Raw genomic sequence first — 16480 nt, forward strand, 5'->3', positions numbered from 1 at the left:
TGGCTGGAGGCAGGGACAAGGTAAAGCAGTGACTAAGCCTCTACCTCCTTTCCTCCCAGGACCAGTTCCATCTGTGCTGCTGTCTCCCCTCGGGCACCAGGGGAGAGGATGAGGGGAGGGCGGGCTCTCCCAGTTCTGCCCTTTCTCTTCCTTAGCTTGTCAATGAGTCCTTTGTGCGAGGAGAGGTTTGTGTCCACACTCCAGCCAGAAGCAGGGCACCCAGGCCTGAGCCCGCAGACACAACAGAAGCCCGAGGACTGTGCATGGTGTTTATTGGTGCTGACGGTGTGCCGGAGGCAGGGTCTTGTGGAGCATGCTCTGTAGGTCACAGACTAGAGCCATGGGCAAGGGTAGCCGGGGAGACGGGCCTCTGGGGCTGTCCCCGGTGTCTTACCTCTCCCCATCTAACCCTAACTTAAGCAGCAGCTATGAATGGTAATGAAGATGGGGCTCGGATTCCCAGGGCACATGAGGGGTGAAACAGGAATGACCAGATGCCAGGGCAAAAGAATGAGGGGGCGAGCAGGCCTCTGGAGTTGTTCCACACATCCCGTGCTATACATGCCCTCCCGCCAAGCCCCCAGTCCAAGTGGCCTCCTGCCTTCAGCCTGGTGTGGCTTGACCCATACTCCTAGTTCTTGGTGCTGCGCCGGGCGAGGAGAGCCCGCCCTCCCAGAGCTGCAGCCATGAGGAGGCTGCTCTGGCCCCAGTCTCGGCTGCCTGCTGCCCCAGTCCTGCACTGGGATACCCCACCCCAGCTAATGGCCTGGAGTGCCATCCGATGGGCTTTGATTGTCTTGTTTCAAATGTGTGGCAGTGAGGTGAGCGGAGGCCTGTGGGCCCCAAAGTACAATCTCCAAGCCCCTAACTGTTGCGACCTGTGCCCGCTTGCTCAAGGTCTTGCTGCTGCTGTGTGCTCTTGCTAGCCATACCACCCTCTTGTCCGTTCGAGGGGATATCCCTTCCCTGAGTGGGGGGAAGGCCCCTGCTAAGGGGATCCTGGCCTGAGGGCACTGCCCAAATAGGCAGCTTCTTGTGCAGGGTAGGAAGGTGCCAGGGGTGCAGAACACAGCTAGTACCTGGAATGGGCGCCTAGAGGGGGGTCACTGCCCAGGAAGTGGGGGGGGGCCCTTGCTCCTAGGACCTGGGGACCACAGGCAGCCCTGCAGCTGGGGCTGGGCAGGGGGTTTTGGGGGCTGAGCCTAGAGCCAGCCTCATGCCAGTCTAACTCCAACCTGCCTGCTGAGAGTAGGCACTCCAGTCAGCTGGGCCTGGGCCTGCCTGGGCAGGGCAGCAGGTGGCTGTCAGTAGCTATCCTTGGGCCAGGGCCGGTTGCGCTGCCAGTTCCGGTCATTGTGGTTGTGCTCCGAGTCCTGGGCCAGGAGCCGGTCCTGGGGGTCGTGCCCGTTAGCGCTGGGCAGCCCCGAGGTGTGTTGGCGGTGAGGCTGGTACAGGTCCTGGTAGGCATCGGCATAGTCCTCCAGGTGGCGGGAGCTGCGCTGTGAAGACCCCGTCCAGGCTTGGCGAGAGCTCTCACTGGCCTCATCTGAGGGCATCAGGCTGTCCCGCTCCAGTGGGGAGTGTTCCTCACCACGCTCCCCCAGCAGCTGCTGGTTCTGGGGGTGACACAGGCAGCCCTCAGGCAGTGCAGATTACGCCGGGGCTGGGGGGCCTCCCTCCCCACTCTGGAGGGGCTCTTCCCCCTCCACTCTCAAGTTCTGGGTACAAGAAATAGCACAAGGAAGAAGACGCACGCTAAGGCAGTCTTCCTCTGCAGAGCTGGGCAACTGTCTCGGGTTCCGTGCTGGGCTGCCAACCACAAAGCCCGGGATCCCAACCCATCAGCTGCTCTGTGGGCAGGAGACCTGGCCTTTTGGTCCCCGGGAAGAAGGCTCCCTGGGAAGCCCTCTGGGGAAGGTCGATACTCCCTCTCCGGATCACTGAGATCTAGGCTCAGCCTTCCAGACAGCTCAGGAGTGGGGCTTGGAGCCTGTGTCTCTTGAGCCCTAGAAATCACATCTCTGATGATGCATCTCGTTGACTTAATTCCCCGTCTCACCAGAAAGTTCTTTGGCTGTGTTTGCCAGCTCCGTCTCCAGAGTTAAGAGGGCTACGGGCCTTTGAATCGGAGGCCGAGGGCACTCGTGGGCCTTGGGCTGGGCAGGGCTGGGCTGAGTGGGGGAAGGCAGTGCTTTGGCTGGCTGAGTTTGAAGGTCTGAGCCCACTTCAGGAAACGGATACCTGAAGTCCAGGGATGGCGCTGGGAGGGCCCAAAAGACCGGGACTGGGGGCTGGGTGGTGGGTGGCTCGCCAGTAAACCTCTAGGTATTCAGCCAGGTGCTCGCAGGCATCCTCCAGCTGGTTCTCATCCAGAATCACATCGAAGGACTCCTGGGGCAAAGGCAATGTCCGGCTCTTCTCAGCAGCAGTAACACCCCCCCCCCCCCCCCCCCGTTCCCAGCCCTGGGAAAGCAAGGGAGGGCACAGCAGGAGCTCCTTGCAGGCACTCACGGGTGGACACTGGACCAGTTTATCATACGCCATCATCTGTACAGTCAGGTGCTTCATCTGCGACTTCCCCCGGGAGCGGATGAGACGCTGCAGCACCTGAGGGAAAGGAAGGAGTCGAGCCTGTGTCTCCTGAGCTGAGCTGGACCAGGCCTGGGAAGGGCCGGTATGCTTTCCCCACTAGTGACCTGGGCCTCAGCAGCACATGAGGATGGATGAGTGGCGTCAAGGGGCTGTGGGGAAAGGGGACTCCTGGTGCAGAGACTAGGCACCGTGGTACCCTCAGGAGGGGCAGCCCCGTCGCCCTGCCAACCTACCTTTGGTGAAGAGACTTTGACGAACACAATAATAGGGGCCAAGGAGGTCTTGGCCAGCTGTGCTGGGTGGTTGATGGTGTCGGCATCCAGGACCACTAGCTGCAGGGATTTGGCCAGCTCAAAGATGCGCTCGATCTCACTCTGGACCTCAGCTGTGGAGGGAGCGTGCAGGCGTGACCACCTGTGGCCCACCCACTTGGTACTCCAACACAGCTGCTGGGGCGCCCAGAGGACCGCTAGGGAAGGAAGGGCTCAGAAGGCGGAGGAGAGGAGCAGGAAACGACTGAGATCCTGAGATCGGTCCTTACTCATCTACTGAGGCGGTCAGAGGATTTGCCGGGCAGAAACGGGAGGAAGGAAGTGGGGAAGAAAGGAGGCTGTGGCGGCTCCTCACTGAGGCCTGCCTGGGCAGAGCAGCAGGGAGCCCGGGGCTTCTCACCGATGCTGGAGCGGGCGGAGGACCGTTCTATGATGGTCCTCTTGCCTGGGTTGTTGAGCACAGAGCGCTTGGCCAGCGAGAGGTCGGCCGTGACGCGGGTGATGGAGATCCTGGGGTGAGGGAGGGGAGCCACGGCTCACCTCCAAACCTAAAGCCCCAGGCCCTTCCCTCCCTTCCCGCCAACTTGCCCTTCAGCAAAGTCCCGAGGTCAGGCAGCCTACCTGCCGTCAAATCTATGCTTGAGGAAGTCAAAGAGAGCCTTCTGCATCATGTCCGTGACCTAGGGGTGGGGATGGGGAGCTGACTAAGCCTCAGCTGCTGCAGGCATGACCCACGGCACGCACGCACACACCCCCACCGTCCTGGATGACAAGGACCTCACCTCATAGCCTTTCAGAGAGGGCCCCACCAGCACCACCGGCCTCATGGAGGGCACCACGTCATACGGGGGCACATGCTCTGCCTGCAGAGCAGGCACAGTGTCAGGCAAAACCGTGGCCAGGTGCCTGCACTGCGCCCACGTGGTCCTGGCACTCCCTCCCTTCTGAATCCTTTTGTCCCCACCGACCACGGTGTCCCCCCAGCCCGGGGCCCCTCCCATGGCTCACCTGCTTTTGCTTCTGCTTGGCTTTCGGAAAAGGAAATAGATTAAAGTCGGTGAAGGGGAAAGGCCACGGGGAATGGTGTTCCCCCAGCTCGCTGGATCCCCCACCAGCCCCTTCCCACAGAGTCAACCTGGGGTGGTTGGCAGGTGGTGGGGGCTGCGGGGGTGGGGAAGAGGCTACCTAGAGACGGAGGAGGGGAACGTCGGTTGCCGATGTCACTCAGGCTGGAGGGGTTCCCGGATCTCCTGCGAGCAGAAAAGGCCAGAGAGAGGGTGTGTAGGTGGCACTGTCTGAAAGAGGGGGCTTCAAAAGCTCCGTGGAAACATGGATTTGAAAGAGAATGGAGTTTTCCCATTTGAAGCTCTCTCCCCTGGGTGTCTACACATTGTCTAACAGCTGGGTAAGTTTCCACCAGAGACTATCTGGTGAGGGAGTGAACGTGGGATATGTCTGTATTTATGCGTGTGTGCCTATTTCTTGTGTAGACGTGCCATCATGAAGAGCTGAGCACAGGCAAGTATTTTGTGCAGGATGTGCACCAGGGGTGGTGTGCACATGGGTAGGGATGAAGTGCACACAGGGGTGGTGTGATCTAGGGGTGGTGTGCACACGGGTAGGGATGATGTGCGCACAGGGGTAGGTGTCATCTAGGGGTGGTGTGCACACGGGTAGGGATGATGTGCACACAGGGTTAGGTGTGCACACGGGTGGGTGTGCATATTGGGTCACAGTCCCGCTCTCACCTGGCCTTCTGCTCCTGTTTGAGCCGGATGCTCTCCAGGCGCTGGGGGCTGGGGATGAAGGCGATGTCCCCACCCTCTTTCACTAGCCGCCCGATCCACCAGTCATTGCTGTATTTCTAGGGGTGGGGAGGCGCAGAAAGGGCAGTGAGAGATGGCCACACAGGCCTAAGTCCTAGATCTTAGAGGCAAAGAAGCCATGGAGGCAGTGGGTGAGCTGGGGCCGATGGTCTGAGGAGGCAGCTCAAGGGGAGCTGGGCAGAAGGTGCCAGAGGGCAGAGCAGCTGGATGCGACAGACCCAAGATCGCAGGGAGAACCTGTGTAGAGTTGTCCTACAGGTTCCCACTATGTCCCTCAATGCCATTCTGACTCAGAGTGACCCTACAGCACAGGGAGGAGGAACTGCCCTGTGGGCTTCTGAGACTGTTCACTCTTTATGGAATAGAAAGCCTTGACTTACTCCCACAGAGCGGGGCTGGTGGTTTCAAACTGCCGACACTGGTTAACAGCCCAGCGTAAGTAACCCACTACATTGCCAGGGCTCCATGCGACCGACCTATGAAGCGGCTAATCTAACCATTCCCTTTACAGCCGAGGACGCTGAGACCCCCCCGCCGCCCCCCGGTGTCAACTCAAGTTCAGAGAGGAAGGCTGTGTGGGTGTGTGCTAAGGATACGGGCAAAAGCAGTCAGGGAGATGAAGGGGCGGGTGCTGCTTTGAGGGGAAGAGAGGGCAGGGTACCGATCACCTCTTTAATGTGCAGGAAGTCTTTGGCTTCGAAGTTGACCCCAGAGCCCTGGACTGGGCACTCCTCATCCAGCACGCCACAGTAGCTGACATTGGTCCGCACCGCAAATGCCACAGGCTTGTGCTGGAGAACATGGGTAGGTGGGTGGGAAGAAGGTGGTGGGGGGTGTCCTCCCCGCTGAGGGCCCGAGCCTCTGCCCACCACCCACACTCACACACACTGCCCAGTGACCTCGCCGCCCGCAGCATAGGACCAAGCACAGCTTTCCACCCCATCTTGCCCCAGAAGGTGGTACCTTGGCCCTTTCCAGCTGCTGCTGGGCCTGGCTCTCCACTTCGCGCCGGGCACTCTCCCGGTCCTCCTCCAGGGAGACGTCTGAGTCCAGTGAGGGGCGGCTGGTATAGGAGTCGGCTGAACCCTGGCATAGACAGCAGAGAGGCTGTGCCCCTGGCTCAGAAGAGAAGGGTGCTGTGGAGAGGTGCAGCACCTCCCCCTTCCCCTGCCACCACTGATGCCCAAGCTCTCCTCTCCATGGGGGTGGTGGGACCCCAGGGCTCTCTCCCTATCAGCTCCACTGTATGTGCTAAAATGTGTACCCTTTCCCCAAGCCTAGTCATACTGCGGCTTTGAAGAGAGTCCGCCACACTTCCCTCCTTCCTCTCTTTGCTCCCCTTGACCCATCTTCCCAGGCCCCGGAGTAGGGAGCTGTCCTGAAGCTGGAGCAGATTCTGAATCCAGGGGACCCGGCCCCCCTGTTCATCCTAGCCTGCAGAGCAGCCTGGACACGATCCCTTTCCAACGCCTAGCAGGAGTAAAGCCGGTTGAGAGATGCTGGTCGGCATGACACAGGCCCTGAGAGTCTGGGCAGAGCTACCTTTCGTGAGTCTCCACCATTTCAGGGTGAAGTGGTGGGCACAGAGCTGCCAACTCCGAGAAGTGACCTCTTGTTTCTTCTCCCCACCCCCATCTCCTTTCCTCCCACACCTGCTGGGGCAGCCAGCTAGCTGTGGGCAGCCAACAAGGCTGAGACACAACACAAAGCAATCTCCCTGGCCACGCCTCCTAGCTGGCAGACATCTCCCCAAGCCCTGGGGATCTCTGGCCCTGGAGGGAGGCCAGGTTGGTACCAGGCAACCTCGCTGAGGAACAGGACCCTGGAGACTCCGGGAAGGGGTCCTTGATAACCTGAGCAAGGCCAGTCTCTTGAGTCTGGCCGATAGGAAGGGTCTGTTGACGAGCGGGCCACGTTTGGAGAGTTCCCCTGTAAGGCCGTGAACTAGCTGAACAGAAGCGTCAAAGGAGTTCACCCGTGGGACAAGAAGCCCGAAGCCAGTATGTCAGTTTCCCCCTCAGTCTAGGGAGAAGGGAATCCACCACAACACACATACCACCACCACCCTTCAGGGACTGAAATGGTGCTTTCTAAGTTCTGTGGGACATGGGGCAGAGAGAGTTAGGAGCCTGAATATGGGGTTTATGTGGGAGAGAAGGTGCATACAGGAAGGGGCTTTAGACGACCCTCGCAGACCGCAAAATGTGCCTGCAAGTCCATTGTACGTGACCCCCTCGCAGAAGGCAACAAAAGCCAAAACCAAGTTCAGTGGGGAGCAGGATCACATTTCTGCCACGCACCGTGGCCCTGCCGGGATGGCATGGGCTTGGTGGCTTGAGTGTGAGCTGTCGACAGTATCTGTGGTCAACCAGAGGTTTGAAGACAGCACGAAGGGCCAAGTCCTAGCGGACAGATGAACAGACTCTGCCAAGGGAGGGAGGCAGGGAGGCAGGACCACTGCTTGTCCCCCCATGGAAGAACTCATGCCGTCCACGTGGGAGACCAGGGTTCGGTTTCTGGCCAATGCACCCCACACACAGCCGCCCCCCACCCGTCAGTAGAGGCTCATGTGTTAAGATGAACAGGTTTCAGCAGGGTGTCTAGACTAACACAACACAAGAAGAAAGGCCAGGCGATCTACTTCCAAACAGCTGCCAGTGAAGACCCGATGGATCACACGTGTCTGACCCTCCACTGATCACGGCGACGGTTGACTGGCTAGCGAGTCCCTCTCTTGTAGAGGGATCACCATGACTGAGCCAGTGTAACGGGAGCTAACCACAGTTGGCTTGTCCTTGCCCCTCTCCGCTGAGAGCAAGAGTAGAAGAAGGAGAGAGGCCTGCTCCAGGAAGGACCTTTGCCCTGTAAGGAGTCTCAGGGCACAGGAGTCTCAGGGCACAGGAGGCACGTCTGCAGGGCATGGCTTGTGAAGAGGTTATCAAGAAAGGTAGAATGGCCACTCGATTTAATAAGGGTACTTCAGATAGCACCTGGATGCCCAGTTCGGGCTGGGAGAGGGCTCTAACCTTATAGAGCAGTCCTCCAGGTTCTTAGCCTGATCACCCACTGCCATGGAGTCGAGGCCAACTCATATCGACCCTATAGGACAGGGTAGGCCTGCCCCTGTGGGTGGCCGAGACGGGAATTGTGCACAGGAGTACAAAGCCTCGTCTTTCTACCATGGAGTGACTGGCGGTTTTGAACTGCCGACCTTGCTGACTGGATTGCAGGCTAGCTCGTAACCAGTGCACCACCCGTCTCAATACCCCTGGCTGGGACAGTGGGTTACTCTGTTGTGCTGTCTCCCTTCCTCCCAAGTTCTCAGGGGTCACTCGGCTCTGAAGTGGTAGCCTCTCTTGGGGAGGCCAGGGCTGTCCTGCCAAGGACACTCTAGGGTCTTGTCTCCCCCACTCCCTACCAGGCCAAACCAGCCACTGAGGCGCAGCACTGTAGAGCTGCTAGGAGTTGGCACAGTGCCCTGGTGGTGCCCCCCTTGCCTGGTGAGTGTGTGGGCAGGCTACAGCTCCACTCTTGCCTGGCACGGGGAAGGAGAGGAGGAGATGAGCCGGTGGATTTATTTAGAGCCTGATCTCCCTCCTACTGCTTCAGAGGGGGCCTCGGGAGAACCAGGAGCCAGGCGAGAGAAAGGAAGTGGGGGAGGGTAATCCAGGAACTGGATCGAGGTGGGGAGGAAGCCAGGGGGCACATCCAGATCCACGTGGCAGCTTTCACCTTACAGCATTCCCTGCCTTCTCACCAGGGATGGGAAGAACCTCCCAGAGGAGCCCTTTCTCAAGCTTGCCTTGCCTTCTTGGCACCCTGAGCCATGCCAGCTGTCCCTTCAACTGTTAACAGAAGAGACAGCCACCAGCGCCTTGAAAATTACCTACTCGAGCGCTGCGAGGTTCTTAGCTCCAGCAGTTTGATGGGACATTGATCCGAGCAAGAGCCCAGTCCCAGAAAAGCCTCCCTTCTGAGCCTTTAGCATTCACTCCTCTGTCCTGCTCTGGCAGGAAGAGAGGGGCGAGGGCTTGACCCCTTTTCAGACTGCAGATGGCTGACAATGGTATAGCTCTAACCTGCACACCTGCCAGGGGCCTCCTCCAAGCCATCTAATGGTTCTCTTCCAAGAAGGCTCCCTTTCAGGGGGTGGGGAAGGAAGGCTGGCAGTTCCAGGGGGGCTGAGCAGCTTCTCCCCATCCTTCCAGGCACTCTCCCTGTTCTCCGGGAATCACTGCCTAATGAGCTGATTTGTCTCAGTGGGCCAGGAGATAAAAGCAAAGAGGAGAATTAAATATTTATCAGTTGCCTGGTTTCTCTGAGCAGAGAGCTTCCTCTCCATCCCCAGGCCTTTGGCTCCTCTGGCCTCACCTCCAGGACTCCGTGCTGAGCTGGATCTCAGGGCGCCGGCTGCTCTGAGGGCATCTCAGCAGGAGGCTGGGGAATGGACGGGCTCAGGCAGCTGGTCCACCCATTTGCTGGGTATTGGGTTCTAGCTGGGGTCAGAGGAAAGACCCAGAGACAGAAGGTGGAAGAGGGTGACGGAGGCCCTGGAGCTCTATGATGTCTCTTTTCCATGAGGCTGGGACTCAACTCGCCAGTGCCCTCTCCCACGCCCCCATTTGCTGTTGCCCTGAACCACAGAGCTTGCTGGGACCCCCCAGCTTCTCCGGAAATCATCTGTTCAGAACCCCAGACATGGTTTCTTGCTCCCTCTAATGCCTATATGCCCCTGGCCTCTACCTACCCACCCCACCCCATTCTCCCTCCGCTTCGGCTGTCCTGGGTTTTGGAGTCACCTGCCCTATCCTTTCCTCCCCCACTGCCCTCTCCTGGCACAGACCTGGATCCCCTAGGTGATATGATCAATGAGGTACTGGCGCCCTTAGCATCTCCCCACTTTCCTAGATCACTCCCCACCCCATGCATCCTGCCCCGCCACTGGGGCGTCTTTTCCCAAGTCCTGAACTGGGGGAAGGGTCCAAAGGAGAGGCAGTGACATCCCAACTTCCCCACTCCCATCCCCCACCACCCGTGGGCACTCACCGCCTCCGAGTCCTCAAACCCGGGCACGTAGGAGTCGTCATACATGGGGGAGTCCGGGTGTGGGGTGGGGGTGGGGGGGAAGCGAGCGGCGCCCGGGGCGGGAGCGACCCGGAGGCAGGGGTCCACGGCCACGGCCGCGCCCCGAGAGATGCCACCGAGCCCCGCAGCCCGGCGGGCGGCGGCGACGGCGAGGGAGTGCGCGAAGGAGGGAGCGAGCTGCGAAGCCCAGCTGCTCCCAGCTCAAATCACCGCCCCCCCCACCCCGCACCCCCCAGCCCTGCTGGTCCCACCCCGAGCGCGGCTGGGGAATCTGGCGCCGACTCCTACAATAGTGCCCGCCCACCTGCCCCCTCCCCGGGCGGAGGCGGGGGGCGCGGACGCCGCCGGGCGAGGGGAGTAGACGGCCGCCCGCCGGGCCGAAGGTGGGTCCCCGAGCACCCCGGGGCCGAGGGGCTGCGGGAGGAAGGGGAGGAGAGACGGCGGGCGGGGCGGGGCCAGCTCGGCGGAGGCGGGGCGAGGAGCCGCGAAGCCCCAGACGCCCGGCAACCCAGGAAATACTCCGCCGGGAAACAAAGGGCCGCGCGGCGCGGGGGAGGGGGTGCGGGGTCGCCCGGAGGGCCCCGACCCGGGCCGGGGGTGGCCGGGAGGGCGAGCGTGGAGAGGCTGCGGGAGGAACCCGGAGACGGCAGGCGGAGAGGGGCCGAAAGGCGGGGGGAAGGGCGGCAGGCGGGTGGGGCCCCAGGTGAGAAGGCCGGGCAGTTCCGGAGACTCTTAGAGCGAATCCAGCGGCGGTACCAGGGAAGGAGTCGGTTTGGCGGCACCAGGATCGTGCCTTGAAAGTCCCCCTGGCCCCCCCAACAGGTGCTCAACCCCTCCCGCCAGACTCACAGCCGCAAAGGGCCACGCCGTCCAGGCCGCGTGACCCGGGCAGGTTTGGAAGAGCTGCTTTAGGCTGGCCCCACACAGATTTCATCCTAGTCTGGCTGAGATAGGGGTTCCCTTGCTCACTTCCCGGCCAAGGTCACAGGGCCAAGACGTCGGTGGGAACTGGGGCAGAGAGGGCTGCCTTAAGGGAGTCAGAAAGAACCAGGAGGCCGTAGCGGGCTGCTGTAGGTGGGGCATTGGTTGGAACCCTGGCCTCACCAGGCTTGGGTGGGAGGACTGAGTCTGAGTCACAAGCGTGAAGCCAGGTTCTCTCTTTGGCCAAAGGGTGGGTGGGGGGGTACCCAGGTTCCAGCCAAGGCTTATACCTTGAAAGAGCAGCAGCCCTGTCTTCCATCACCTCCCCTCTCTGAGCACTCTCTTTTCACTGGAGCAAAACTGTCCTTTGAATCATGCTTGCCTACCTTCTCCACCCCCAGATGGAGATAGGCGGTAGATAGGGAATTACCCGTGGGGTAAGTCTTGTTCCAGAGGCCGGCCTTTCTCTTTCTCAAATTCTCATACCCAGGAGGGTGAGCTTGGGAATCTGCTGTATGGGGCCAGGGGTGAGGATGGGAAGAAAATAGATGGGAGAGTTTCATTAAACCAAACACAATCCCTGCCCCATTGTGAAAGGCTGTGCTTCACTCAGGAACGCTTGCTCCAGCTGGGCCAGGAGGGAAGGGGAGCAGGTAGTACAGTGGCTAATACATGGTTCAAAGTCAAGACAGCTGGGTGTTAAGTTTTGGTCAATAGTAAGCTGTGAGATCCTAGTTATCCTCTTTGAGCCCCGGTTGCCTCTCTAAAAAGAAATTGAGCTAGGGACTCTTTTTGCTCTGAAGCTTGAATCTATGAGACAGGACACTAGCTAGTCCTGACCCATTTCTGCTCACACGTTGATTTATTCCTGCCAGAGATATTGATGTGGTGGTTCCATGTTGGGCTGCCAACTGCAGGCCCAGCACTTTGAAACCACCAGAGGGCTTGTGGGGAAAAGATAAGGCTTTTTACTCCTGTACAGTCTCAGAAACCCACAGGGGCAGCTCTATTCTCTCCTGTAGGGTCTCTCTGGGTCAGAATTGGCTAGATGGCCATGAATTTGTTTTTTTGTTTTGCCACAAATATTTATGAGGCACCTGTTCTAAGCAATTCCTCATCCCTCTTGATCTTAGCTTGAGAGTTAGAGGGGAATCAACTGTGGCAGTTACATAAATCTTCATGTCAACCTGAAGATATAGAAAAGTGTAGGTGCGGTAGTCAACCTGTAAGTCAGGCCAGACTCAGTGACTCCTTGTGGGCGTGGCCTCATAAGGCGGGGGGGGGGGGGGGGGGGGGGGGGGGCTAGGAACCTCTCCTCTCTCTGCCTTCCCCTTCCTGCTGGCTGATCCTGATTGTTGCCAGAATTCAGTTACTGCCTTTGGACCCACAGGACTCTGTGCCCACTGGCCTGTGCTCCTGCATTCCGCATCAGTGCACGGGGCTGCGAGAGTCTGAGAGGGATTTATGGACTAGTATCGTATTTATGGACTTGAGTTGGACCGGGCTGGGAGTGTCTCTGGGTTTGTTTCTCTAGTCAACCCAGGCTAACGCACAAACCCTTGACAGGATGAGATGAGCTCTACATAAGAAGACTTAGAAAGGATGCTATGAGTCAGAAGCAACTCGATGGCGGTGGTTTTGGGTTTGGTATGGTAGAAAGCACTGTGCATGAGGGAAAGGAAGACTACCACCTGTCACTTCCTTCTATGCCTTAGCAAGGAAAGGAGAAAGAAAGAGCCTCACTTTAAGATGATCTGTAGCCTACCTTTAGTCTGTCTAGCCCTGTAAATGATCCAGCCCACCCCAGCCTTCTCTTCCTCCTACAGGTTTGTCAAACTGGACTCTGCTGATGCCCCTGTGGCTAAGGGGACTGGCTACTATTTGGGGAGGTAGTCTGCCTTCGCAAGTCCTGCTGAGTCCAGCATCATTTGGGGATTTGTTAGATGCTGGATTCTTCTGGATTAGAATCCCCAGACACACTGCCCTTTCACTGTTGTGCTGTCCCAGGGGCTGTCCTTGTAGGCTCTTCATTCTTCGTCTCTTTCCATCTGTCTTTCCAGATGGATAGCAGAGCCATGGCGTGCGATGAGAGTAAGGCCAAGGTGGCCTCCTTAGGAGATGCTGCTGAAGGCAGCTGGTTCTCCTCACATCCCTGAATCCACTCCTATGGGGGATCCCCCAACCTCCGAGAGGTCCTAGGAACTAGTAGAGAACAGTAGGTCTGCTATCAGCAGCACCCCTTCCTGCCTCGAACTCCTTGTTGTCTTCGTCTTCATCTGGGACAGAGCTACCTAAGCCTGCTTCTGAGGCTGGAGTTGCCTTGTCAACCATCCCCAGGAGATGATTCAGGCTCCTCATACCTGGGCCCTCCCCTGGGTCCTGCAGGAGCTGCAGAGCCTCCCTATCTCCTGCCCACTCCTGAGTTGCTACCCCAAATTCTCTGCCATTTCTCACCTACCCACACCTGCCTATTCAGGTATTCATGGCAATCGAATGGCTTCCTGAGCCCTGTAGTAGCACATGTGTCTGTCAGAACCCATCTGGGCTCCAAGCCCCATTCTTTCCCATGGTTGGGTTTAAAGAGAGGGAGCTGAAGGCATATAAGGATGAAGATCCAGAGCCCTTGGTGAGAAGACTCGCCTGCCTGCCTTTGCTTAGAAGAGAGCTGTTAGCCTGTTGGTGGGCAGGTAGCCAGGCATCTAGACAAAATCCGAATAATCAGGTATGCGAGCTGGAGCCCCTAGGGGCCTCCAAAATAGAGTCTAATATTTCTATGTGCACTGGGATGCTAGGGAAATCCCAATTCCCGAGTATTGAATAGGGAAACCGAGGCAGGAGCTAGCAGCTCTGGGAAGGACTTCCCAGTGGGGTCCAAGGACTGGGCAGAAGACATTAGCCTGCAGACTGCTAGGTAGTCCCCAGGGAATTAATTTAGAGAGGCGCCAGGGGCGATTGGCAGAGCCCTCCCCTCTCCATATTGTAATCAAGCCCCTCAAGGTCCCCCAGACAGCCCTCCCCACCGCTCCTCCTTTGGAGGTCTAGAATGCCCCCTCTTTTCTTCCATCGTGCCTCCCTCTTCTCACCTCCCTCCTTCCCCTTCCCTGAAATCAACCCCCCCCCCCCCAAATGCAGGCCCTCTACCTAGCTTGGAGGAGGGCTTTTTCCCACCCCTGGGGAAGCCCCCTCCCCGTCGATCCCGCCGACCCCGCCCCCCCGCCGAGGTTACCTCGTTCAGCAGGAAGGTTGCACTGGAGTCAGAAAAAGACATAGACCGGGCTTGCGGCCCTTCCCCGGGCCGGGGCTCCGAGGCGGGAGCAGGACCCGGCGGCTCCGCACACTGACTCCCTCCTGCACGCCCGGCCTCGCCCCGCGCCTGCCCGCCCGCCAGGGCTCTGCTGCCGCCTCTTCCCTCCGCTCACCGGGTTCCCTCCCCTTTCCCCTCCCTTCTTCCTCCCTCCTCCCTTTCGTTCGCCTGCCTTCCCGGCGACCTCCGTCCGCCTCTCTCTGCTTCCAGTCCTGCCTTTCTGCCCTGGTCTCTGCTCCGACTCTCACCTACCCCCACCCCTGCTTATCTGGGTACCTCCCACTGTCCTCCCAGGCCCCCCTTCTCCCCCCTCCCCTCTGCCTCTTCCTAGAAAGGGTAGGGGTTTGGGAGCACCCACTGCAGCAGGCACCTGGGCTCACGCACGCCCCCCGTCCCCCGCCCCCCCATCTCTGGCCGCCAAGAAGACAGGAGACTTCAGCGAAGGAGGAAGGAGCCCGAAGGACGAGTGCTCGCCACGTCCATCCACCCTCCCCAGACCCAAGCCCTGTGGCTCCTGCGGGAGGGATCGCGTTCGGAGACACGCAGTGGGATGTGCCTGCCTGCCTGCGGGCGCCGGGTGGGCTCTGCTGCTCTGTCCCCCTTCCCCGGGAGCTCGCGCCAAGCCCGGCAGCTCTGTCCTGCAGCGCCCCTGGATTCCAGTGCCCCCCCCCCCGCCCCCAGGGGCACACGCCCTCCGGCGGCTGCAGCTGCCGGGTCTAGCACTCACCGGCAGGGGTGTGGCTCTGCCGGCAGGAGGCGCTTCCGGGCCGGAGCCGAGCAGACCGCCGGACCCACGGTCGCTTAGGAGGAACCCCTCTCCCAAGGAGCGGATGTCCAAATCCCCAGTAGCTGTCACAACGTGCACTCTCTGTACCCCAACCCTGTGGGGTTTCCAGGAGACGTCCCCCAGACAGACCCCCAGCCCGCGCTTACCTCCATGCTGTTCTTGTGGGAACGCCCCTGCTGAACCGACTGACCGAGCAGTGTCCCAGCCAAGACTGGGCAGCTGGGTGTACGGAACCGCAGGGCTGCTTCATGGGTCAGTACCCCCCTTCCCGCCCCTTCAGTGGCACGTCAAACAGGACAAGCCCAAGTTCTGGCAGGGGAAGGGGGTGGGGGCAGGGAGAGCATAGCCCCAGCTGGCTCTTTGCCCGAACCTTGAAGAGTGAACTTCCCTCTTAACTGGTCCTTCGATGTCCCCCTAACAGCCCCAGGCTGGAACAACCCTTGCCCATCCATACCAAAGACCACTGTTTTGAAAAGAACATACCTTGGGACTGAATGACCCGGGACCCCAACTTCTCAGCATCCACTAGAACTCTTCCCTTTCAGATCTAAGAAGCTCCATCGCCCTTCCCATCCCTCCTTGAACCCATCCCCTCAATCCTACCACCCCAGTCCCCAGGCCAGTGGCCCTTTCTGACCCTTTCTGCTTGGCTGAAACTCTGATTGCCATGCTCCTAGGAGGGGAGGTAGGTTGGGGGAGAGTGGAGTCTTCCCGCACCCCTATTCTCAGGCTGGATGTAATCTGGAAGGTAGTTTTTGTTTTGTTTGGTGGGGGGTAACCTCCTTTCCTCCCTTTGTGGTCCAGTCCATCCCCCAGCCCCCAAGTTACTCAGCTTCATCTATGCAGAAGAGAAAAGAGCTTATGTGTGTGAATTAAGTTTGGTGGTGCTTATGGCTTTGTTGGTTTTATTTTTGTTTTCTGACCCTAATCTAGAGAGAAACTTTGCCTTTCATTTGGCAAAATAAGACCTGGAGAAAGAGAGGTCCCCCCTCACCCCCCTCCTTCTTGCACCCCTGCTGACCACAGCTAATGGACTAGCTCCTCTGGGCCTTGGGGCAGCTTAAGTTTCCATAGGAGAAGGGGGTTGCTGGCCAAGGCCAGTAATTGTCTCTGGCTCCCCCCTCCCTCTGAGCTTCTTTCCTACTCTTCCCCCCCCCCCCCACAGAACCTGCAGCCTAGAACAGCATCTCCCCACCCTTCCTTTACAATAGAAATGCCACTTCTTTCGCCCTGTGCCTATCACAGAGAATCTGAAGGCCCCGGGGCAGGTCAGCACCTTTTGTTTTTTCTCATTTCCACTCCAGCTACTGGACTCCATGTCCCTCCCTTCTGTCGTTGAACAGAAGACATAGAACTAGGTCCTGGAAGCCAGCCCCAACCCCCCAGAACTGCCCTTTCCCAGGCCCCCAGTGTAAAAGGACAGGGGAAGATTCTCTCTTGAGCTCTGTCCAGGATCCACTAAGTGCCTTTAGGCCCCCACCCCCACCCCAACACACACCATTTCTAGTCTGATCACACAGTGGCTGGGCAGGGCCCCTGCTAAGAGCAGTTACTAACATGGCGACACTCCTGGCAGCCATACCCTGGTGTGGGCGTGGGCCAGCCTCCAGGGCCCCAGGCATGGCAGGGTCCCTCCACTCCTCCCTGGGTTCAGTTCTCTCTTGTCTGACCTCCCAGACCCCTGGGTTATGAA

General features: G+C 59.2%; 1 protein-coding gene across 2 annotated transcripts; it reads right to left on the reverse strand.

Moving 5' to 3' along the window:
• Window positions 1-255: 255 nt before the first annotated feature.
• On the reverse strand, window positions 256-14080 carry CACNB3 (calcium voltage-gated channel auxiliary subunit beta 3). Of its 2 annotated transcripts, none has more exons than XM_075551783.1 (13): window positions 13923-14080; window positions 5654-5776; window positions 5359-5481; window positions 4613-4728; window positions 4050-4114; window positions 3873-3892; window positions 3647-3727; window positions 3486-3544; window positions 3265-3374; window positions 2826-2977; window positions 2512-2607; window positions 2242-2391; window positions 256-1616 (listed from the first exon to the last, which is right to left on the reverse strand). In XM_075551783.1, the coding sequence occupies exons 1-13, from the start codon at window positions 13962-13964 to the stop codon at window positions 1305-1307; spliced, it is 1449 nt and encodes a 482-aa protein (XP_075407898.1). In that variant the 5' UTR covers window positions 13965-14080; the 3' UTR covers window positions 256-1304. The 2 variants fall into 2 exon arrangements, with proteins under 2 accessions (XP_075407898.1, XP_075407897.1); XM_075551782.1 differs by lacking the exon at window positions 13923-14080 and adding an exon at window positions 9737-10205.
• Window positions 14081-16480: the final 2400 nt, after the last annotated feature.

The sequence above is a fragment of the Tenrec ecaudatus genome, chromosome 6 (assembly GCF_050624435.1).
Source record: "Tenrec ecaudatus isolate mTenEca1 chromosome 6, mTenEca1.hap1, whole genome shotgun sequence".
Taxonomy (NCBI): Eukaryota; Metazoa; Chordata; class Mammalia; order Afrosoricida; family Tenrecidae; genus Tenrec; species Tenrec ecaudatus.